The 19,082-nt window shown below is 38.6% G+C and overlaps 1 protein-coding gene across 5 annotated transcripts in view; it reads right to left on the bottom strand.

Annotated features, from left to right (window-relative positions):
- LOC108726222 (amyloid beta A4 precursor protein-binding family B member 1-interacting protein) overlaps positions 1-19,082 on the bottom strand; it is a 144,574-nt gene that overhangs the window by 43,568 nt on the left and 81,924 nt on the right. Inside the window, exon 1 of one of the 5 annotated variants that reach the window (XM_018453667.1) lies at positions 17,755-18,274. The exons of the other annotated variants lie outside the window; for them this stretch is intronic. Within the exon in view, the coding sequence (XP_018309169.1) occupies positions 17,755-17,874 (120 nt within the window). The 5' untranslated portion in view covers positions 17,875-18,274. Of the gene's footprint in view, positions 1-17,754; positions 18,275-19,082 lie in introns of those variants that run through there. 5 annotated transcript variants of the gene reach the window in all.

Raw genomic sequence — 19,082 nt, 5'->3', positions numbered from 1 at the left:
AGGCTGTTAACTTTAACTTAACTTAGTTAAAGAAAAAAGTTAACTTACCCTGCTGTAATGTGATAATTTGGTCACTCCAGCATCCTGTATGCCAGAATTACAATCATTTTTTGTTTGCAATGTTTTTTTTACGAATTATGCGTTGTCTAATCAATCAGTCCCTCTCATCTTGTTTTTTGGAGAAAAATTATAAAAATTTGTTACGTTTCTTTAAAAAACACTCTTGATTTATTTTCTGGTTAAGTTTCACGCGCCGAAAAAGATATGCGCCTGACTTTGATGGCCGGAAATTACATTTATACTCGTCAGCCTCGTCTTTTTCAAAATATTTCATCTCTGGTTATCGTAAGGGAACTCCTCAAAGAAAGTTTGTTTCCTTTTAACATTGCAGTACGCGCCATCTCATGTTGCTCGACCTTTGAGACTTGCCATAAGTTTCGCCAAGATACACCCTTAATTAGCTTTCTAGGAACTTCGCAGCATCACGTAGCAGACACACTAAATGGCGCAATATAATTTTTATGTCTGGTATATTCGAAAGTTATTAATATGCGAAAGGAGATACCTCAGAAATAATATACTCGTTTGCAGTTTTGAGAAAGTTGATAAGAATTATTTTCCTAGATCCTACAAAGCAAGTAAAAGTTTATTAATATTACGTTATACGTATAGAACTTAAATATGATACGTGTGTTAAGATACCGTTCTCAAAGATTTATGATCGAATATCTCATTGGTAGCTCGGAACTACCGCGCATACGGATGGTAGATTATTATTAAATATTATTTCTGCAATAAATGATTCCTATGTCGGTCATCTTTTGTAGACTTTGCAACGTTGCAGTCTTCAAGATGGGACCCGAATTCATTATCCACGATAGCGAGAAACGACTCCCCGCGACGGATCGTCCGTGAGGTTTCTCGAAAGTCGGCTCGCACTGAGCACGGACCTTGAAAGCCGCGTGAATAAAACCACGGCGATGTAACCGGTGAAGCTACCGCTGAGTCATTTGAAGCGGCAGAAAGGACCTGCAAAGCTCCTGCTGAAGTGAGGGCGGTATTCTGATGATGAGAAAGCGATTGACCGCAAAAATCTTCTGTGTCTCCGGCCATTGATGACCGCCGCATGTAAATGTGTTTTCTTACATCCGTTTCTTTGTCGTAAAAAGAGGAATCAAGATTTTGTACAATATAGCGTAAGTAAAATGTCTTACAAGCATATTAGTATTCAAATGCTGCGACAACAGTAATTTAAGCAAAAGTACTTTTATCACAATATTTAGAGGCGTTAACGAAGTAAGTAAATAAAAAATTGATATTTTGTATTGGAAAAATTCTGTTGTGTTTTTATGATACAATTGTATTTTATTCTAGTCGTAAATCATACGAAGTTATACTCTCGAAGAGTGGAGTTGATGTATAACGTGATATATTTCGAGATAGATTGCCAGAGTTTCAAAATATTACGTCTTTTTATTACTATGGCCCGCAGTGTTTCAGGCGGGAACGTAAAATCGAGTGTTACGTAAAGCGACGCATCGACTTTATATACCTCGTCGTCGTTGAATCGAGTGCATGAGTGGTGGACGTTTTTACTGCCACCGTGAAGGGCGAGGCCCCCCAAGGGTTCTACGAGGGCGAAGGGTCCGGAAAACTGTGATGTACCATCGCATAAACGACCAGAAGGGATTTTCAAACTCGATTTTCTGATCGTTTTCCGAGATTGACATCGAAAAAAGCTAAATGCATAAAGGTGACGGAAAACTTATGGGGAACTCTAGTACTTTATGCTTCTACTTAAAAGTTTGCAAATTGTCATATCATACGCGTTTACGAAAATTAACAAATATAAGTTTCAAACGATGATAAAAAATTTAAATTACGCAATAGAGAGATACAGTAATACGACAAAGATATATGCGCGATATATTTGTATTCTCACCAAAGCTTAAATTATGCTTGAAAGTGCGAAACAAAAATCCATCAGCGTTGAAACGAAGTTACTGTAACATGTATATCTTGTATTACTGCGTCTAGAATGTAAATTGCGCTGTGTAGCAATAATGTCGGGAATAAGAATAATAATATCGCGAAAATACTTTTTTATATGATGCGTAATATCTGTAAACCATCTTCTCTGAATAAAATGCATTGAATATTCAAAGAGGTGTCCGTATTCGCTACTGCAACGTGATCGAGCTACCGATAAGAGGTCTATTATTACTCTGCGGTATAAAAACCCATTTAATAATTCCTTGTCTCCTCTTACATCTATTTCAGAATCTTCCCCTCCCCCTTTTTTTAAACAAGACTTTTTTAAACAAAAAGAACTGAGAGAATCTTGCGCATAAATAATACTCGATAAAATGAAGTGAAAATATATAAGTTTTCATGTACGTGTAATTATCACAAGACATTACGTGTAATTATTACATAACTGATGATCTTCCTATTTTCTGAAGTAATCGCGACTAATTGTAAGTCAAAAAGTATTTTTCACGCCCAAATGTGACACTACAAATTGATTTCTTCAGAAACACTTATAGGTATATTTTGAAAGGAACAGACTGGGAGACACTGCTCGACACGATCCAGACGAGCCACTCTATTCATTTTCATTCTGATCGCACGCGCATCACGGAGGCGACAAAAGCGCACCTCGAAGAGGAAACAGCGACAGACTGTCTGGACAAGCGGAAGTGACCGCTGGCTAATGCGACACGGTCCTTTATCCGTTTAAACCGAGACCTTACAATACAATAGCTTCCATTTCCATTAATCTTAACTCAGCTTCTTAAAACAGCGTAAAAAACCGAAAATAAATTTTATATATGTAGGTATGTGAACGAATTCGAAATCTTTATGTACAAATATTGCAATGTAATTTGTGTGAAAAACGATATTCACATTAAAAATAATTTTTTTTAAATATAATAATTACGAAAAACTGAGACATATACGTGTAGAATTTATTTCAATTCTGAAAATCAAAGTATATTTTAAGGAAAATTTATAGACAACGACAAAATAAGTTTTTGAGTTATTTCAGTTGAATATATGTTGCATGGGTGTTAATTTAGTACTCCGTTATTTCAACTTGGCTCTTCTCTTTCACTTACTTCGTACGGAATAAAACCACGTGGCGCATTTCCCGCGAGGGACATACTAATATTGTCGCATGCCTAGTCGATGCTTATGGCTGGCGTAAAACCCGATATATCTCCTCTCACATGTTGCACGCTCCACACGACGGGGACAAGACTCCGATATTCATCGTCTCGTTTTCGAGGACTACTAGACGAGAAGCTGGCTCGCACGCCCACGGCCCTTTGATATTTTTACGCGGTTAGGCGTGGCTCTCCGTCCGACCTCCTCGCCATCCCCGTCGTGACCCTCTTATATGAGGGTCTATACGGGAACGAGCGTTGTATGAGTAGAGATGCCGTTTGTTATAACTTATTGTGCCGATACGCGTGGCTCGTCCCTCCGTGTTTATGTTGGCCGTCTCGCCCACACGCTGCCCTCTCCGCATTTTTCACCCGGTACATTCCGCCCCGTGTTGTTGTAACGAGGGTTGATGGCCCGAGCAGCCCCGCGCCTCTCCCCTTCTCCGCTCGAATTTCGATGTCCAGTTTTTATTTTCAGAACCGATGATTTAAACGGTCTTGATGTCATATTGTCGTATTTATTTTTTTTAGAACCGCCATTCTCGAGAAGACAATCTTTAGTGAGTCGCTTTATCGGAACATGAAAATTTGATTATTCATTATTAGAAGTAAACAGTTTTTGAAAGCTTTTCTCATGAAATATTCAATAAAAAATAACTGATAAAATTGACTTGATTAAAAAATTTCATTATCTAATATCGCTAATTTTTTGCTAAATTTATCTTCAACTTTTTAAAATTCTATTTTATCTCCAAACAAATAAAATATATTGAAAAACATAAGAATTAAAAAATTCTTCTTTAAATTAAATTAAAACTGTCATTAGATTTTTTTATTGAATTTGTCATCTTTAAACGATAGATTTCAAAGTATTATAAATCAATAGCGGAACACGAAGTCTCGAAAATAGCTGTATTTAGCAAAGAAAGCAGCTTTGCAAATTATTGTAAAATTCTTTAATACGATTGATTCTCGCCTTTGATTTCTTACGAATCTAAATGTATAATATAAACCAATTATATTAGAGAATTTTGCAACAGCTGCAAAGCTGCTTTGTCTGCTGGACGTAGCCAGTGTCTGATAATATCGATCGCTTCTTTTCGCGAGCTGCGTCAAGCGGCCATGTTTCTCCTAAATTTCCAATTAATCTCGGGCCACGGGGGACACACGTCGACGATAAACTCGCATTATCTACCCCCGACAGAGACGCGAATTTATTCCGCCCGACGCGGTCACTTTAACGTCGTAGTCGCGCGCAGTCACCGAGGGAAGACTATAATCGCACTATCCTGCGTGCGCAGAGGAGTTGCGTACTCCCAGAATTTATGCATGGGCACGCACCAATGTTACCGTCGCGCATACTGTCCCGACAAATTTCCGGAAACATGTTGTCTCTTATTTTTATTATGACTTTCTTCTTACATAACTAACAATCACGCTGCTTCAAAAATAAAAAAGAGTACATGTACAGGATGAAATTTTAAGTTATATTTCATATCAATTTATATTAAAAATTAATTTTTTAGTATAAATAATGCGGAACTCTGTTCAAAAATGACTGTAGAGAGTGTAGAGCATAAAATTCTGCTAAAACTAATGAGAAATGTCGTTAGAATTGCGATAAATCATCGGCATAACACTTTTCCAAGTGCAGTGCTGTCTTCTACATTTAAAGTCTATTAAAATTGGTAAATGTTGGAATTTTGTTTTCAAATTACATATATTGGTACAACTTGAACAGTATTAACGGAAACTGTACGTCTTATAAATTAGCGAAACATAAAGTGAACAGAATTCAAATTAATATTTTTATTTGTTGCTCATTTGTTACTAAAAGTTATTAAAGAAAAAAAATTTGTCATCATTTTTTAAGAAAACTGACAGAGCAACAAATTTTTTTCTTTGACAACTTTTTAGCAACAAATGAGCAACAAATAAAAATGTTAATTAGAATTAATTCTGCTCACTTCGTTCCGCTAACTTATAAGACGTGAATTAATATGTAAAGTGCAAGAGTAAAGCAACGCGCTTTTCGTGTGTCAATGTTCTCGGTCTAATAATAGCGGATTATTTTCGGAAAACGTTGAATAATTATTCGCTCTTGAAGGACTCCGGACTAAGCGAGCCGTTTGTAAACCGACACCGTCTCGCTTCGAGTTCTCTATGCGCGAGTCTAACAGAATGACTCGTGACATGGTCGAAGAACACTTCGGGCTCTCCTTTGCCATGTGTCTTTAAACCCGCCTAATCCGAATATAAGATATTGCATTTTACGGCGTGACCCAACGGACAATACACGTTTCGGACGCCGCCATTGCCATTGTGAGGAACGACTCTAAGTCCATGGAGAAAACTTTGAGGTGGAAGTACGTCGCTGGTTTAGAGCCTGCAGGCTCCACACTAATAGCGTCATCGACTCTCCTTACAATTCCTTCGCGCTCGAACGCGCCACAAACGAGATGCAAATCGGTCGAACCGAACATTAAAATCGTGAGAGCAAGGGTGTGCCGAGATAACATAATCGCGTATGTTCAATTATAATAAATCGAAGTATTCGCGCGCGATCACTTCTTTCTTTTATCTTACGATATGCGGAATTGTGTATCAAATCGTGAACATCAATTTCGCGCAATTGTAGAAGTGATATAGAAGATTCTCCGCATCTCTTTTCTCATATCACATAAAGATTTTGCTGAAGTATGCAAAATTTAGCTAGATACAGATCTAAAAATAATTTTGTTGGATTATCAAAGAAATTATATATATGTATAGGACGCTGATTATTAAAATATCAAAAATTTTTGTACCCTTGCTCATTATACTTGAAATTCTTACGTAATTATTTTGATGGTTTAACAAAAATCTTTTCAGATCTGTAGGTAAATTTTTAGATATATATTTCGACAAAATCATTCTTTCCGTGTATATCAATTTTAAATACCTTTGGGAAAAATACGTTAAAGCACAATTAATTCTCGAGTTGCAAGATCGGCAACGCGAAGAGTTTTGTAGAATTTATCTCCGAAGGAAAAATAAAATAGTACAATTTTCTGGTAAATAAGGACGTGTGCAATAAAATCTTTGCCGAGAAAAGATTCTCGATCGGTCAAACGATTCTGCGAATATATACAAGACATCTTATGTATAACGATGATTGATTAAAATATTAGCGGGTGCTAAATGTACTAAAATTAGATCTTCGCGCAGAAGAGGGTTCTTGAGGTTAATAGGCAAAAACTGTCGACCGCTGTCAACACTATTCCGAGACAGCTGCAGGACTTTCGGATAGAACCTAGCTCGACCAATGGAGCTTAGAGCGAAGACAACCGATCGCGAATTAAATGCAAGCCACGAAGGCAATTTGCCGTGGCAGCTGCTCGACATCTGCCGAATGCATTCTGCTTGTAACCTTCGCGATCTAAGCGCGCAAATAGTTCTAGTTGGTCAAAGCTGAGCGAGCTCGATGCTCGGCAAAGGATTTCATGAGAATTCGCTCCCCACGGCGGTGATCTTATCTAGATATAAATAGACGGAGATAAGGAAACAATCAAGACGAACTAGTCAGATTAAATCTCTAGTGGCAAAAATATCATTTCAATAGAGTTACTGTTAAGTATTTTTATAATTAAATTTTAATTAAACTGTGAGATTCAAATAAATTGTATATCTATGTCCATTATATAGTGCGTAATTTACAAAGCCACTCGTTTATATCGAGGACATATAGAACAAAGAGAGAGAGAGAGAGAGAGAGAGAGGGAGAGAGAGATCCAGTCGAGTGATAATCTATAGATTGTACATTCTCTTCCAGCTTACGAAGCTTGTGAATGTAGTAATCTATTGATCTACGAACAAGTCCATAGCAATTTATGGACCAACAACTTTTTAAATCAACCGATCTAAAAAATTTTATATATCTGTACATGTTATAGCTATCTATGAATCAAAGCATCTTCAAATTTATCGCTACATGTATAGATCCATGAACAAGTCGACCTAATAATCCATGGATATATCATTTATTAACTTGGACGTATAACCTTCTATTATATGCAAATGTGTAGGCAAAACCAATTTAATAGGCAAGTAATTAGACAATCAATATTAAAGAGATTGATATTCTTGTCTGGAATTGATATTCTTCTTAAATTTAGTGTCTAACATTCATGGGCGCAGGGTTTTTTTTTGGGAGGAGGGAGATTCATCAATTTTGTTATCACATAAACAGCAATTTTTGTATATTAATGTATTGCTTTTTTAAATATTTTAGGCCTTAGAATATTTTCTTCTCATTTTTGAATAGAAAAAATATTCGATTTTGTAAATATCATAATTTTTATTTTTCTCTAAAAAAAAGTATATGCAAAATATTTCAAATGAACTTCTTTTTTCGAGATCGGTAATTAATTATGTTAGTAAGCATAATGACACGGTTGACAACTATCGTGAAATCGACTGTGCCTACGAGCACGTTAATGTCGAAAGCACGATAAAAGATGAATCGTTATGTAAGATACCATCAACGCAAGCAATGAATATTCCGATAAGGGGGGACACCTTTTTTAATTAGCAGTAAGCACGGATATCTTCGCGCGTATCGACGATCGTAACACGTCTGTAATGACGCCAGACGATCTCGAGCTCGATGTTGGTCAGCAATAATTACTTTTATATGTTTTTTTTTTAATTAAGGAATATAAATAAGAAATGAGCTTCAGTTTTCGCACACTATCTACATCAAGTATACATGATTTTGTTCTTATCCCCGTGTGTTCTTGTATTATTCTTATTATTCTTATATAAATTAAGTTGCATCTTACTGCCACTTTTCCTCAAATGTTTATTGCGTTATCGCTCATAAACGTGGGTGTGCATGATGTATAAGCACATGTGAGTGTCTGCAGCGTGTTGAGCTCAGGTTCGTGAGTTCGCTAAACTGAAATGACTGTGCGGATCAGTCATCCCCGTGGGAAGACAATAATTATGCCGTAAAGACAGCGCCGAGGGTCCCCCAGTTTCGTGTTCAATGAAACCGTCTCACCACCGAAAATAAAAATGCCCATCGGCGATATGTAGGGCGAGGACGATAAAATAAATGCAGCCGGAGGGTGCTAAAGGTCCTTCGCAGCGATAACAGATTGAGCGCTAACGACAACCTTCAACGACTACGAAAAATATATTTCATAAAACAGGGGGGAAAAACGATGTAATTCCACGACATTTCCGACGTGATCAGCGATCAGCTAGAAAATATGGGTTTTAAAAGATTACAACAATTCGAAACGAATAAAAATATTATAGTAATATCAGCGTTTCTCTCATTTAATCTCGAAGCTTGCGACCAAAATAAATGTATTTTGGTTCATCCTGTAATTTACCCGAGCTCTCGATCTTTCCGGGTTCGGCCGGGCATCGAGGATAGCGATAGCTTATCGTTCGATCTGCCCGAATCGATTAGTCAGACTTGCGCTTGCGACAGCAGGAAGTAAGAGAGCGTGGGAAGCGAAAGCGAGCGGGACTGAAAACGCAAGCTGGCGTGTGGGAGCTTCGTGACTCGATGCGAAAAGCTCGGCTCCCGGCAGCTTCACGTGACCAAGCATGGTTGGTCAGATTGGTTGACCATGACCTCACAAACCTTTCTATCTCCCGTCTACCACATCGTCCGCTTTCTGCCTCTCCCTCCTCCCTTTTTACTCTTTGGTTTTTATCCACTTCCGCAGTGATAAATGCGACTTTTAACTTTGTTCAAATTTTCAGAATATAAAGATCCCGAAAAACTATGAAAATAATTCATTACTTTTTTTTAGATAATTAAAAAATAAGATAGAATTCCATTTTTCTAATATTGTATAACATGTCATAAACATATTAGAGTACCTACTCTGTCACACACACACACAGTCAATTACATAAATATTCTTTCAGAAACAAATGTGTGAATCCAGTGAATCTGAACAATTCCCTACAGCACAAAAGTTGCAGCAACAATGCTGCAACACTGCAGCAATATTGCACATTGCAGCAATATTACAGCGTTATTGCAACGATATTGCTGTACGTTCTGTGCTGTATGGGATAGATGAACTGCGATATGTTAAATACCAAAGTGCCTACTTGTACGGCGCCCATGGGACGCGAATCATCCTAGCACTGCGCGGAAAAATGCATCATGAGGAATGACGAACGATCCGCGAATCCGTCGAGTGCCTCGCGCTACTCGTTTCGGTCGATTAATCCGGCTTGAGAGCGATGCGACGTCGATATTTCCGTGTGAAAAAGCACTTCTTTGTCGAATACGAGCACAGCGACGGATTGAATGACGGGCAGGAGGATCCTCAGTAATCCTCTCATTGTCTCTTCGTCGTCTTCTTCAGCTTTGTTCCTCGACGATGTCCGCGACGATGTCGTCCTAAATTGAGCGATTATTCTGTCGAAGATGTTCGAATCATTGAGTGCGAGAAATGTACGAAATTCATTCTACAAATGACTAAACTAATTTCACCACGATAATATTTACAAGATGAGATTGTTATAATTGTTGTAAAATGCAAAAAAACTTTCGAGCGCGCTTCATCGTATGATTCATTGTCAGTCATTTAAGCGAAATGTAACGATTTAACATAAACAGAGACGCAGTTTTTGTCAATTGAAACAGATGTTTATTACGCCGGCCCTGGGCTCGCGTCGGCGATACAGAGGGATACGACGCAAGAGGAATCACACAAAAGAGCAGAGGGCTACAGAGAGATAAGTACTGCTCGTCCGTCGGCACACCCATTAGAGGCACATGTGGCTTTTCTGAACAACGAGGCCCTCCGTAATGTTCTCCGGGATAAGAAGAGACAACTCAAGAAGGATTAACGTTCCCAAAAACGCGTAGCATGATCATGCGGAACAGCGCCTCGATCAATATTCTTGCGGTTCGTTTAACAGTAAATGCAATCCTTTGAAACAAAATATTCACTTAAAAAATTGGATATATATTTTATACACTCTAAAAAATGCCGGTGTCGTTTTAACACTCCTGGTGTGGATTTAACACCTATGCGCGGTGTCTATATAATTCTCACCATGTTAGTGTTAATTAACATGATGTGAATTTAAAACCTGCAGTATCTATATCAACACCATCATGATGTGGATTTAACACCATGGATGTATAGATTTAAAATCCATGGTGTTAAGTCCACACTATGTTGGTGTTAATTTAACACCAACACGGTGAGAATTATATAAACATCGCATGGTGTTAAATTCACACCGCTATTTTTTACAGTGTACTAATTATTAAATTCATCAACTTTTAATATAATTATCAATTAAACGCGTATTTCATGATAATCGATATATTTCAACATATTCTGTATATGAATGTCAATTGTATAATAATTGATTGTTTTGTAATATTTGTATGAAGGAAATAGAATATATACTATTTCAAGTAGAATCGTTATCTTCTCGCGCATCTTCTACTGATAAACGCAGAAACACAGAACGGCGAACAACGCTAATGTATTCCGATGATACGCACATTTTCATAACTCGCGTTTTCATTTATGCTGGCGTGGCGTCTCGCGTTACGCTCTTATTCCGCGTTGGGGTTACAATGAGAAAGATGATACCCCCGACGAGCGGGGTTATCTTGGCGATTGTACCACACAATAGAAAGAGCATGGGCGTGAAGTGGCGCCCGTTAAATATGGAATGGCAATACCGGAAAAAGAGACGGCAGCGTTTAGCGTAAATTCTGTTAGACCGTTTACGACGCACTGCTCGCCTCAGAGAATAATTTCTCGACGTATGTATGTAGAATCAATAATTTTGCGCGTTATAATATAAAGAATAAGGATTTAATTATTCTTCTAAACTCAGGAAGCTCGTCTATAATTATCACGTGACAGTTCCGAATTGACCCCTAATTAAAATAATCTTATAATTAAGGTGATCCTATAATTGCCGAAGATGATCCTATAATTGCCGAATTGATTCCTTATAATTATAAGTGGGCTTTCAGTTAAATCCAATGTGTGTTACAAGGTTTTAATTGACACGGCACAAACGGGAAATAATCACGAGGGAGAGGTTTTGCGACTCGTTTCCGATAACACGACACTTTTAATTGATCGCGATCGTTCGAAGAAACTTCGCGGAAGCCTTTGTAACGGTGTGGTCTTGTATTGAGTCTGGTTGGGCATCAGTTCCTTGGACCCTAGAGCAGTCTCCACTCAGTGATAAATGGCATTCCGGAGCGAAGAGACCTAATCAGCTCAGGTAAAGGTTCCTCCGCCCTATATATACGAACTCCTAAAAGCGACAACGGTACCTTCGATTGAATTTACGACTCGTCGTCGTAAATCAGCCATCTAATACACGAATCTTCTCCATACGTAAGATTGAATCTTATTTTTTTGTTACGTCAAACGCTATTACAACTTTCCTCAATTATCTTTGATTGATTGTATCCTTCTACATCAAATAGTTTGACGATATTACGAATTATAATTCAACAATTAGAATTGCAGGCATTTATGTTTCATACATCGAAAACGCCATATATTTTTTGAAAAGCAGAAAATTAATGTAATTTTATATTTAAAAAAATTGAAACACTGAAAAATGTTTAACGCAAACATCACTACTAATTTTATTCAAGTCTGTAGCTATGTAAATCTTTTGTAATAAAATGTAAAATTCCACATTATAGTCAGTGCTTCTCTCAAACCCGGTCGTAAGTGTGCGGTGTGTCTTTAACGCGAAGTTAACATTTTCGGTATTGCGCGAACGTTTAAACGTAATGGACAGATGTTTAAGTGATCTGCCAGGCAAGAACAGTGTACGTGGAATCGATTTGCTCGCGTACAATTTGCGAAGCCCGCTTGGGATTTCTGCGAGGCCACTACGATGGTGCAAAAAGCTCGTCGACTTGGCGTGGGCGAATGGTTATTATTGCTCGGCGCCAGACTTGAGGGACCACGCTAAGAACGATTTCAAATGAAGGAGTACCAGAGATGCATCAGAAGATATGTGAACTATGAGACATGCAAAGTCGAGAGAAAGACTACATTTTTCGCAAGTTTCATGAAAATATTCGTTTTTTATCTTGAGCAGCAATAAAAATATTTTAGATGATAAAATATAACGAAGACGAAGAAAGTAAACTTCATGGTTTCTATTTATTCAAGAAATAAATAGTGTAAAGAACAAAAACCCCATTATACGTTTTTATGTTTATATTAAGTTTTCAATTATGTAAAATAAAATGATGTATTACTTAATTATAAAATAACATATAATATGTATATCAGTTTAGATATTAGGATATTGAAATATTTAAAATATTTAAAATAAAAAAAATAACATGCAAAAAGCAAATAGGTTTCTTACGGGCTTATGAAAAGCTCGTGCCAATTTCCTATTACTGAAAATAAAATAAAAGCATAGGAAGTTCCTCGAAGGGTAGCGATAATTCTGGCCGTGCAGCATCGATCGGTTGGACAATGACGACAGATAACCTACGCCCCCACAATCGCGAAGGGGTGGGTCCGAATCGCGGTCCCCTCACTGTCTCTGCAATAATGATCACCTGAAAGTGCATTCCCTCATCTACGCCGACACGAAGACATAAATCCGCCTTCGAAGGGATCGAGCCACGTAATCTCGTTCTGACATCGAAAGCCGTACGTCAAATCGTACGAGGCAGATGCGAGATTTTCTAGACATAGTATTGAATAAAAGATATTTCGTGACGCGAAATTCAGAATCGTAGGTACTTCAGATGAAAGAGCAAATTCTTCTTGATAAAAATTCGATCAAACGCTGTCATTTTTGTCACTTCAGAATTTCTTGGCGTTTCCAAATCGCAAATTAAATTTTAAATAAAAAACTTCGAGTAGAATTTTAAATTGATTACACAATTCCGAACTAAGATTATAATTCTAAATTAAAAATTAAAATTGATAACGCTCGTTCGAACGAAGAAAAGTAAGATCTTTATGCTTTTGTATCTCATTAGGAAGGAGCTGGCTGTCCAACTCCGGGACGCATCACATATGTAAAATACACATCCTCTTACGAGGCTAAAGGATGAGGTAAAAAGAATAAAAATAATAGGATTAATTCGTTCGCCAAGTAACCGTGATGACACCCGTGCCACCATATGTGGATTAGATCTCTTTCTTGTCTGCGCCACGTGTAGATTAGATTCTGTTCTTTTTATTTTGATGCCACGCTGCGTCGCTGTCTATTCCATTTATCGTGCTAACGAAGAATCCATATATATAAATATTCTCTACTCGTAGAGAAGTACGAGTCTTTTAATTCCCAGACAATACAAAACTTGACAATGCAAAAATAATATAATTTCGATTCTTACTTTCGGATTATCTTCAATCTTTATTGGAAAAATAATATTCATATTCACGTTTTCACATAAATTAATTTTATTTTTATATAGCAGAATTTTTTTATAAATCTCTTCTCTCTTAAAAAAAGCTAACATTTATTTCGTAAGCTATTTCGCAAAAATGGAACTATCATTTGGAAACTACAGGATTTATATTAATCCTTCGTAATAATAATTTAAAAACTCCCAATTAAAAGAATTATATAGTACCTAATAAGTAATATTTTTATATTACATATAAAATAAATAACAAAATAGAATTAGAAAAAAATATAAAAAATATAACAAAAAATATAAAAATACAATAAAAAATACAAAATACAAAATAAGGACCACTTTACAGTCAACTCACCATTATTCCCCAATCGCAGGCACGTCGCAAGGTGCGATTTGCCATTTATATTTCTCCGAAAACGCACAATATATTCTTTTTTACGTAAAATTCGACTACGGTGGCACTGATCAACCGTGACGACTCGTTGCCCTCGAAAGGCAAGGGCCATTCGACTGCGGAATTGTAACTAGCACGAAAAGTCACGAACAATAACTTCGGTTGGACACCTGAACTGCACGCGCCTGATGGTGCATCTTTCTTCCCGCCGTCACTACGGATTATGATAATGCTCGTTTACTCGCTGGCAACACGGTAGGGTCGATGAACAGATTCGGCGACCAGAGGGGAGTCACGGGTGGCGAATTTCCCGATGCGAGAGACGGCCGAAAAACAGGGGTGGTGGCACTCGGATGAGTCATACTTCATCCCCGACGTAGCCGCGGCCGGTGGGGTGGAATGGTGACTGGTCGCCTATCATCCCCCCGTTTTCTGCCTGCGGACGAGCTCCGAGCAACAGACACCCCTTCGCTCTATTCTCTTCTCTCTTTCTCTATCCCTCTTTCCGACTCTCTATCGATTCTATCTTGATTTCGTTCTCTTCCTCTCTCTCTTTCTCTCCATCTTTCGATTGAAATTATATTTCAATTTCCGGACAACCCCATTATTTCGGAACGCACTGCTATTTGGCAACCGGATCAAACGTGAGTTCCGTTCTGTACAACGGAATACGCAAATTTTCATTATAGTTAATATAAATTTCTAAGGGATAAACTTCACAAATTTTGTGAAATTTGTTCAATGTTGAAATAAACTTAGATTAGCAGGAGGAAACTCAGATATGCAAGTTTTTGATACTTTGAGTATGTTTAAACTTTCGGATTGGTTTCTTGTCTCCAAAAATTTGATGAATTAAATCGTTTTTTTAATATTCGCTTTTCGGGAAGATATTTGTATTATTTTATTAATAAGAAATTAGTTTCATCATCATACGGAATACTAGTATCTGTAATCCTTACATTATACTTAATAAACATTTCTTAACACACTGTCATCGAATTTTACGCGATGCACGCGCCTGATAAATTTAACTTTCTTAATAAGCTTTTGCGGAAGCAATTTGCGATGCATATCGCATGCAAAGCATTAAAACGCTGATATCGTTCTGCCCATTATCCCGACTTTTGACAGCAAATACTCATAACTATTTAGTCTACCGTGCTTATCTGTCGCTGCCTACGCTACCGCCTGTCTCCTGCGCCTTCCCGCGACTCACTTCCGGCTGATACGATCGCTCAATAAGATAACAGGAAGTGAATTGACGAGATACCGGCGCGCACGTAGCGGAAGACAAGGTGGAAAACCTCGTCGAGTATTCTAGTCAGGAGACGTATACCTGTTTAATCCTACCGTGACGAGGGATCGATGTTTCGGTTTTGACTAACAAATTTCGAGCGTTGTTGCTATAACTGATCCTCCTCCTTCTCCACCTCTTTCTCCTTCGGGGCGCAGCTGGCGCTGAATCATCGTGGCCCCTCGAAAGTACCTTGGCGTTGCCAAGGTTTCCGAAGTGGCTTCGTGTAACTTATCACCTGCTCTTATCAAGATGGTAGAAGAAAGGTAGAAAGAAAGAGAACAGGCGGTCACTGATCGTCACCAGAAAATGCGGAATTCGCGCGACTTCCATGAACGTCATTTGCGCAATCCCGATAAATCGGTAGACATATCAACCGGTAACTTCTCCTTCTTCTCTTAATTTCCGGCCGAGTCGGCATGTTGCCAGGGTCCGAAGAATTGTCCTAGACCGAGTGCCATTATCGCGACCCCTTTCAATTGTGGATTCTTTAAAAAGGACGAGTTCGATTTTCTTTGAAAGAAAGTTTAAAGAGAAGTTCATCTGTCGTGACTTTTTTTTAATTTTTTTAAAGTCAAATCTATCAACAAATTAAAATTGCAAATAAAAAATGTTCACAGACTTAAATCGTTAATATTAATCAAGTCGTATTTCAGTTAAAAGCTCAAGTTATGCAGTATCTTATGGATAAATCAGTATCATTTCCAAGCAATTATAAATATCGTGACGTTAATATAAAGAAAGGATGATACGTGACCTCAACAACCCTCGATTTTTTATGATTATCGCATAATTTTATGCTTTATCGCCTCGGGCGGCTTTTTATCCCTGTTAAATGTTTGTGCGTAGCGCACGCACATTGGTTCGCATGCAATTTCGCCCCGAGCGAGCAGAGTAACTCCGCTAGTGGTTATTCAAACGGTCATTTCGGAGGCAACAATGGATGTAACAGTAGATTCGACGTAATTTTATACTCGAGCCCATTTTCTCGGTAGTCGGTTAAGCCTAATTCACACAACATTATATTCGTCAATGACATGTTAGACGAAGTATCCATATGTGAAGCAGAAGCCCCATCTGTTTATATTATTATAGAAAAATATATTTTATTTATCAGCGCAGTGTAAGTCAAAAGTTAATTGCTAAAAAGAATGTCGAATTATTTCCCTTACAGTTTGAGATTGTGGAGTTTGATATTTCCAAACAAATTTGATTTATGAACATGTAGCGTTTTCAAATAGGTAAAGATTTTCGCTGCTAGTACACGGAGAGAATTTTCTTTTAAAATTTACCCTGAAAATATGGTATTTGTGGTACAATACAATATTAAAAAAATTTTTACCATGCACTTCAGTAAAATTAATCAAACTTATTTTATACGTTATTGTAGTTTTATTAATGAATGAGAGAGATTTACATTAAAATTCTTCGAAATATAATACAATGTTGTTCTAAGAAAAAATTCTCTCCGTGTACAATATATATATATATATATTTATACAATATTAAAATTATATTATGATGTTAAAATAAAACATAAAAAGTAATACCAAGTGCTGAAAAGTTGTTGCGTAACACAATCCTTAGACCCCATGCAGATTCGAACTCATTCAAAACGAATGACAGGGCAACCCTTGTCCAACGAAAAAAAAAGGATAGCAGCGACACGTAACTGAACGCCCTAACGGTCAGCATCCGCCCCAGCAATTACCTGGAGAAAATTCGATGCTCTCTCGAACAGGGCACGATGCAATTCGAGAGCGCGACTCTGACAGATGCTGTAATAGTTAGCGGGGAAAGGAGGGAGTTTGGCAATCTCGCGGGAAAACTCGCAAAAAACCACGAACGCAATAATTGTGGGCGTAATCGAAAAGACGCGGATACGATTGTGAAATCACCACAGACTCACGGACTATCGATATTCGCATTAAACCGACCATCACCAACGATTATTATTATACACGACCATGACGAGCGATAACGGCGTTATTATTAACATTCATGAACGCGTTGGGAGATACGACGAAGATCACGATGCTCACTCGTGTACAACCGTTATTAAAGGAGAGTGCATGTCGAATGAAGGAGACTTCGTATACCCTCCAAACCGGGATATGCAAATTTCCACCTTGACCGATGCAACGCCAGACAAGGAGAAGTGACGATATTCGGCGATGCATCTTTAACCAATTTGCATTGTGTAAATGCTATAAATACTAATTTTACCATGTCTTGATTGCTGCTTTAATCATGTGATACATTTACGTTTCAATAAGTGCGCATATGTTATGTGATATAATTAAAACATATATCAGGTCTCATTATATAAACAGCCCGATAAATACGTATTGACGTCATTGCCTCTATGCATACAAAGTGTCCGCGTTTCGTGATGATTTATCTTAAAATTAAAACAGTAATACTTTTCGCAAGACACGATCGAATTAATTCTCCAATCAGTCGCGAATATAGAATAACCATAGCGCGAAATCTCACGTACCATTCCCTCGTCTATCGATGTGTCTTCCTCGAAGCAATACTCATCGTCGTCTTCCGGTGTCAAGGTGTTAGGAGCTTCCTGCGGCTCCTCCTTGACGTCCTGTCTCCTCATCCAATCCATGACGAGATTTCCTTGCTTTCTTGGAATCCCTGGAACCGAAGACGTCGAGTCTATCTAGCTTTTGATCGGTCCTTAGAATCACGTGTCTCGAAGCATCGCTTTCAACGCGTTTGTCACTTTCGATTCGTCGCAGAAGAGAGGGAACGGAGTATGGTTTCAGCACGAAAAGCACGAGTTGATCTCTTATCGTTCATCACGCTCCGATTACGCGGAAGTTACGCCAATGGCTGCGGTTGACATTTGCGAAATGTCAGGATTCCTCCTGCCGTCCGGCTGAATATCGTGCTAACGAGAAGGACACGCTTCTCGAGATTACAGCCGAGAGAGAGACGCGATCGATAGTGCACTTCTCTCGGCCTCGCGGTTCGCACGTGCTCCGCACAGTGTGGCTCGCCGGGGAAATGCAGAAAAATAACCGATACACGCCGATCGCCGGTACTTCGGTTTACATTCACGTCTTTATGCTATCCTAAACTCGTCTCAGCTATCTCAACGATTGCGAGCTCGACGATTCGAGCATTATGTGAACCTGAATTGAAGAGGAATCTTGACCGACCTCCTAGAGTCCTTTCTCCTGAAAATTCAACATCGACAGCGAGTTCGTCGATACCTGTCAATGTCAGCTCGTGAACTTCAGCACGATATTACCGGAGCTGAATGTTACAGGAAGGACAATCGATTTGCGAGTCTCCTAATTACGAATTTACATCGACGAAAGTGTCGCTGCGCTCGTTGTTTCTAATCACGATTCACCACGTGTGAGTTCGTTGTTGTCTACGTTGAGAATCTTCGAAAGTCCAGCTGAAGCTTAACATCAGGGATGATGGTCGATAGGTGCGCAATCTCGTCCAGCAGGAGGATAAGCGAAGGAGCGAAGGAAACGGCGTCGTTAAAACTGCACAGCGACAACGTTGTTGCACGTCACGCAGTATAGTTATATATTATATATGTATATATACGCAGACACACATACACACGCGAGAAAGAATCGCGAGATTATGCGAGAGACGCGCGCGCAGTCTCGCATGTGCACACGAGCGAGCCACGGCCGCGGTGCAGCTGCAACTGTGTGTGCAGGCTGGGAATGCTGGAGGTGGTATGGAGGCGGCTCGGTGGGCGCACTCGCTGCCTGGTCTCTCTGTTCTCTTTCCCAGTCTCTCTTATTCCATTTCGCTCCCTTTCTCTCTCTCTCTCTCTCTCTCTCTCTC

This window comes from Mycetomoellerius zeteki, unplaced genomic scaffold (assembly GCF_001594055.1).
Source record: "Mycetomoellerius zeteki isolate Tzet28-1 unplaced genomic scaffold, Tzet1.0 scaffold40, whole genome shotgun sequence".
Classification (NCBI taxonomy): domain Eukaryota; kingdom Metazoa; phylum Arthropoda; class Insecta; order Hymenoptera; family Formicidae; genus Mycetomoellerius; species Mycetomoellerius zeteki.
Note: the sequence above shows the minus strand (reverse complement) of the source record. Positions and strands in the feature narration are given on the sequence as shown.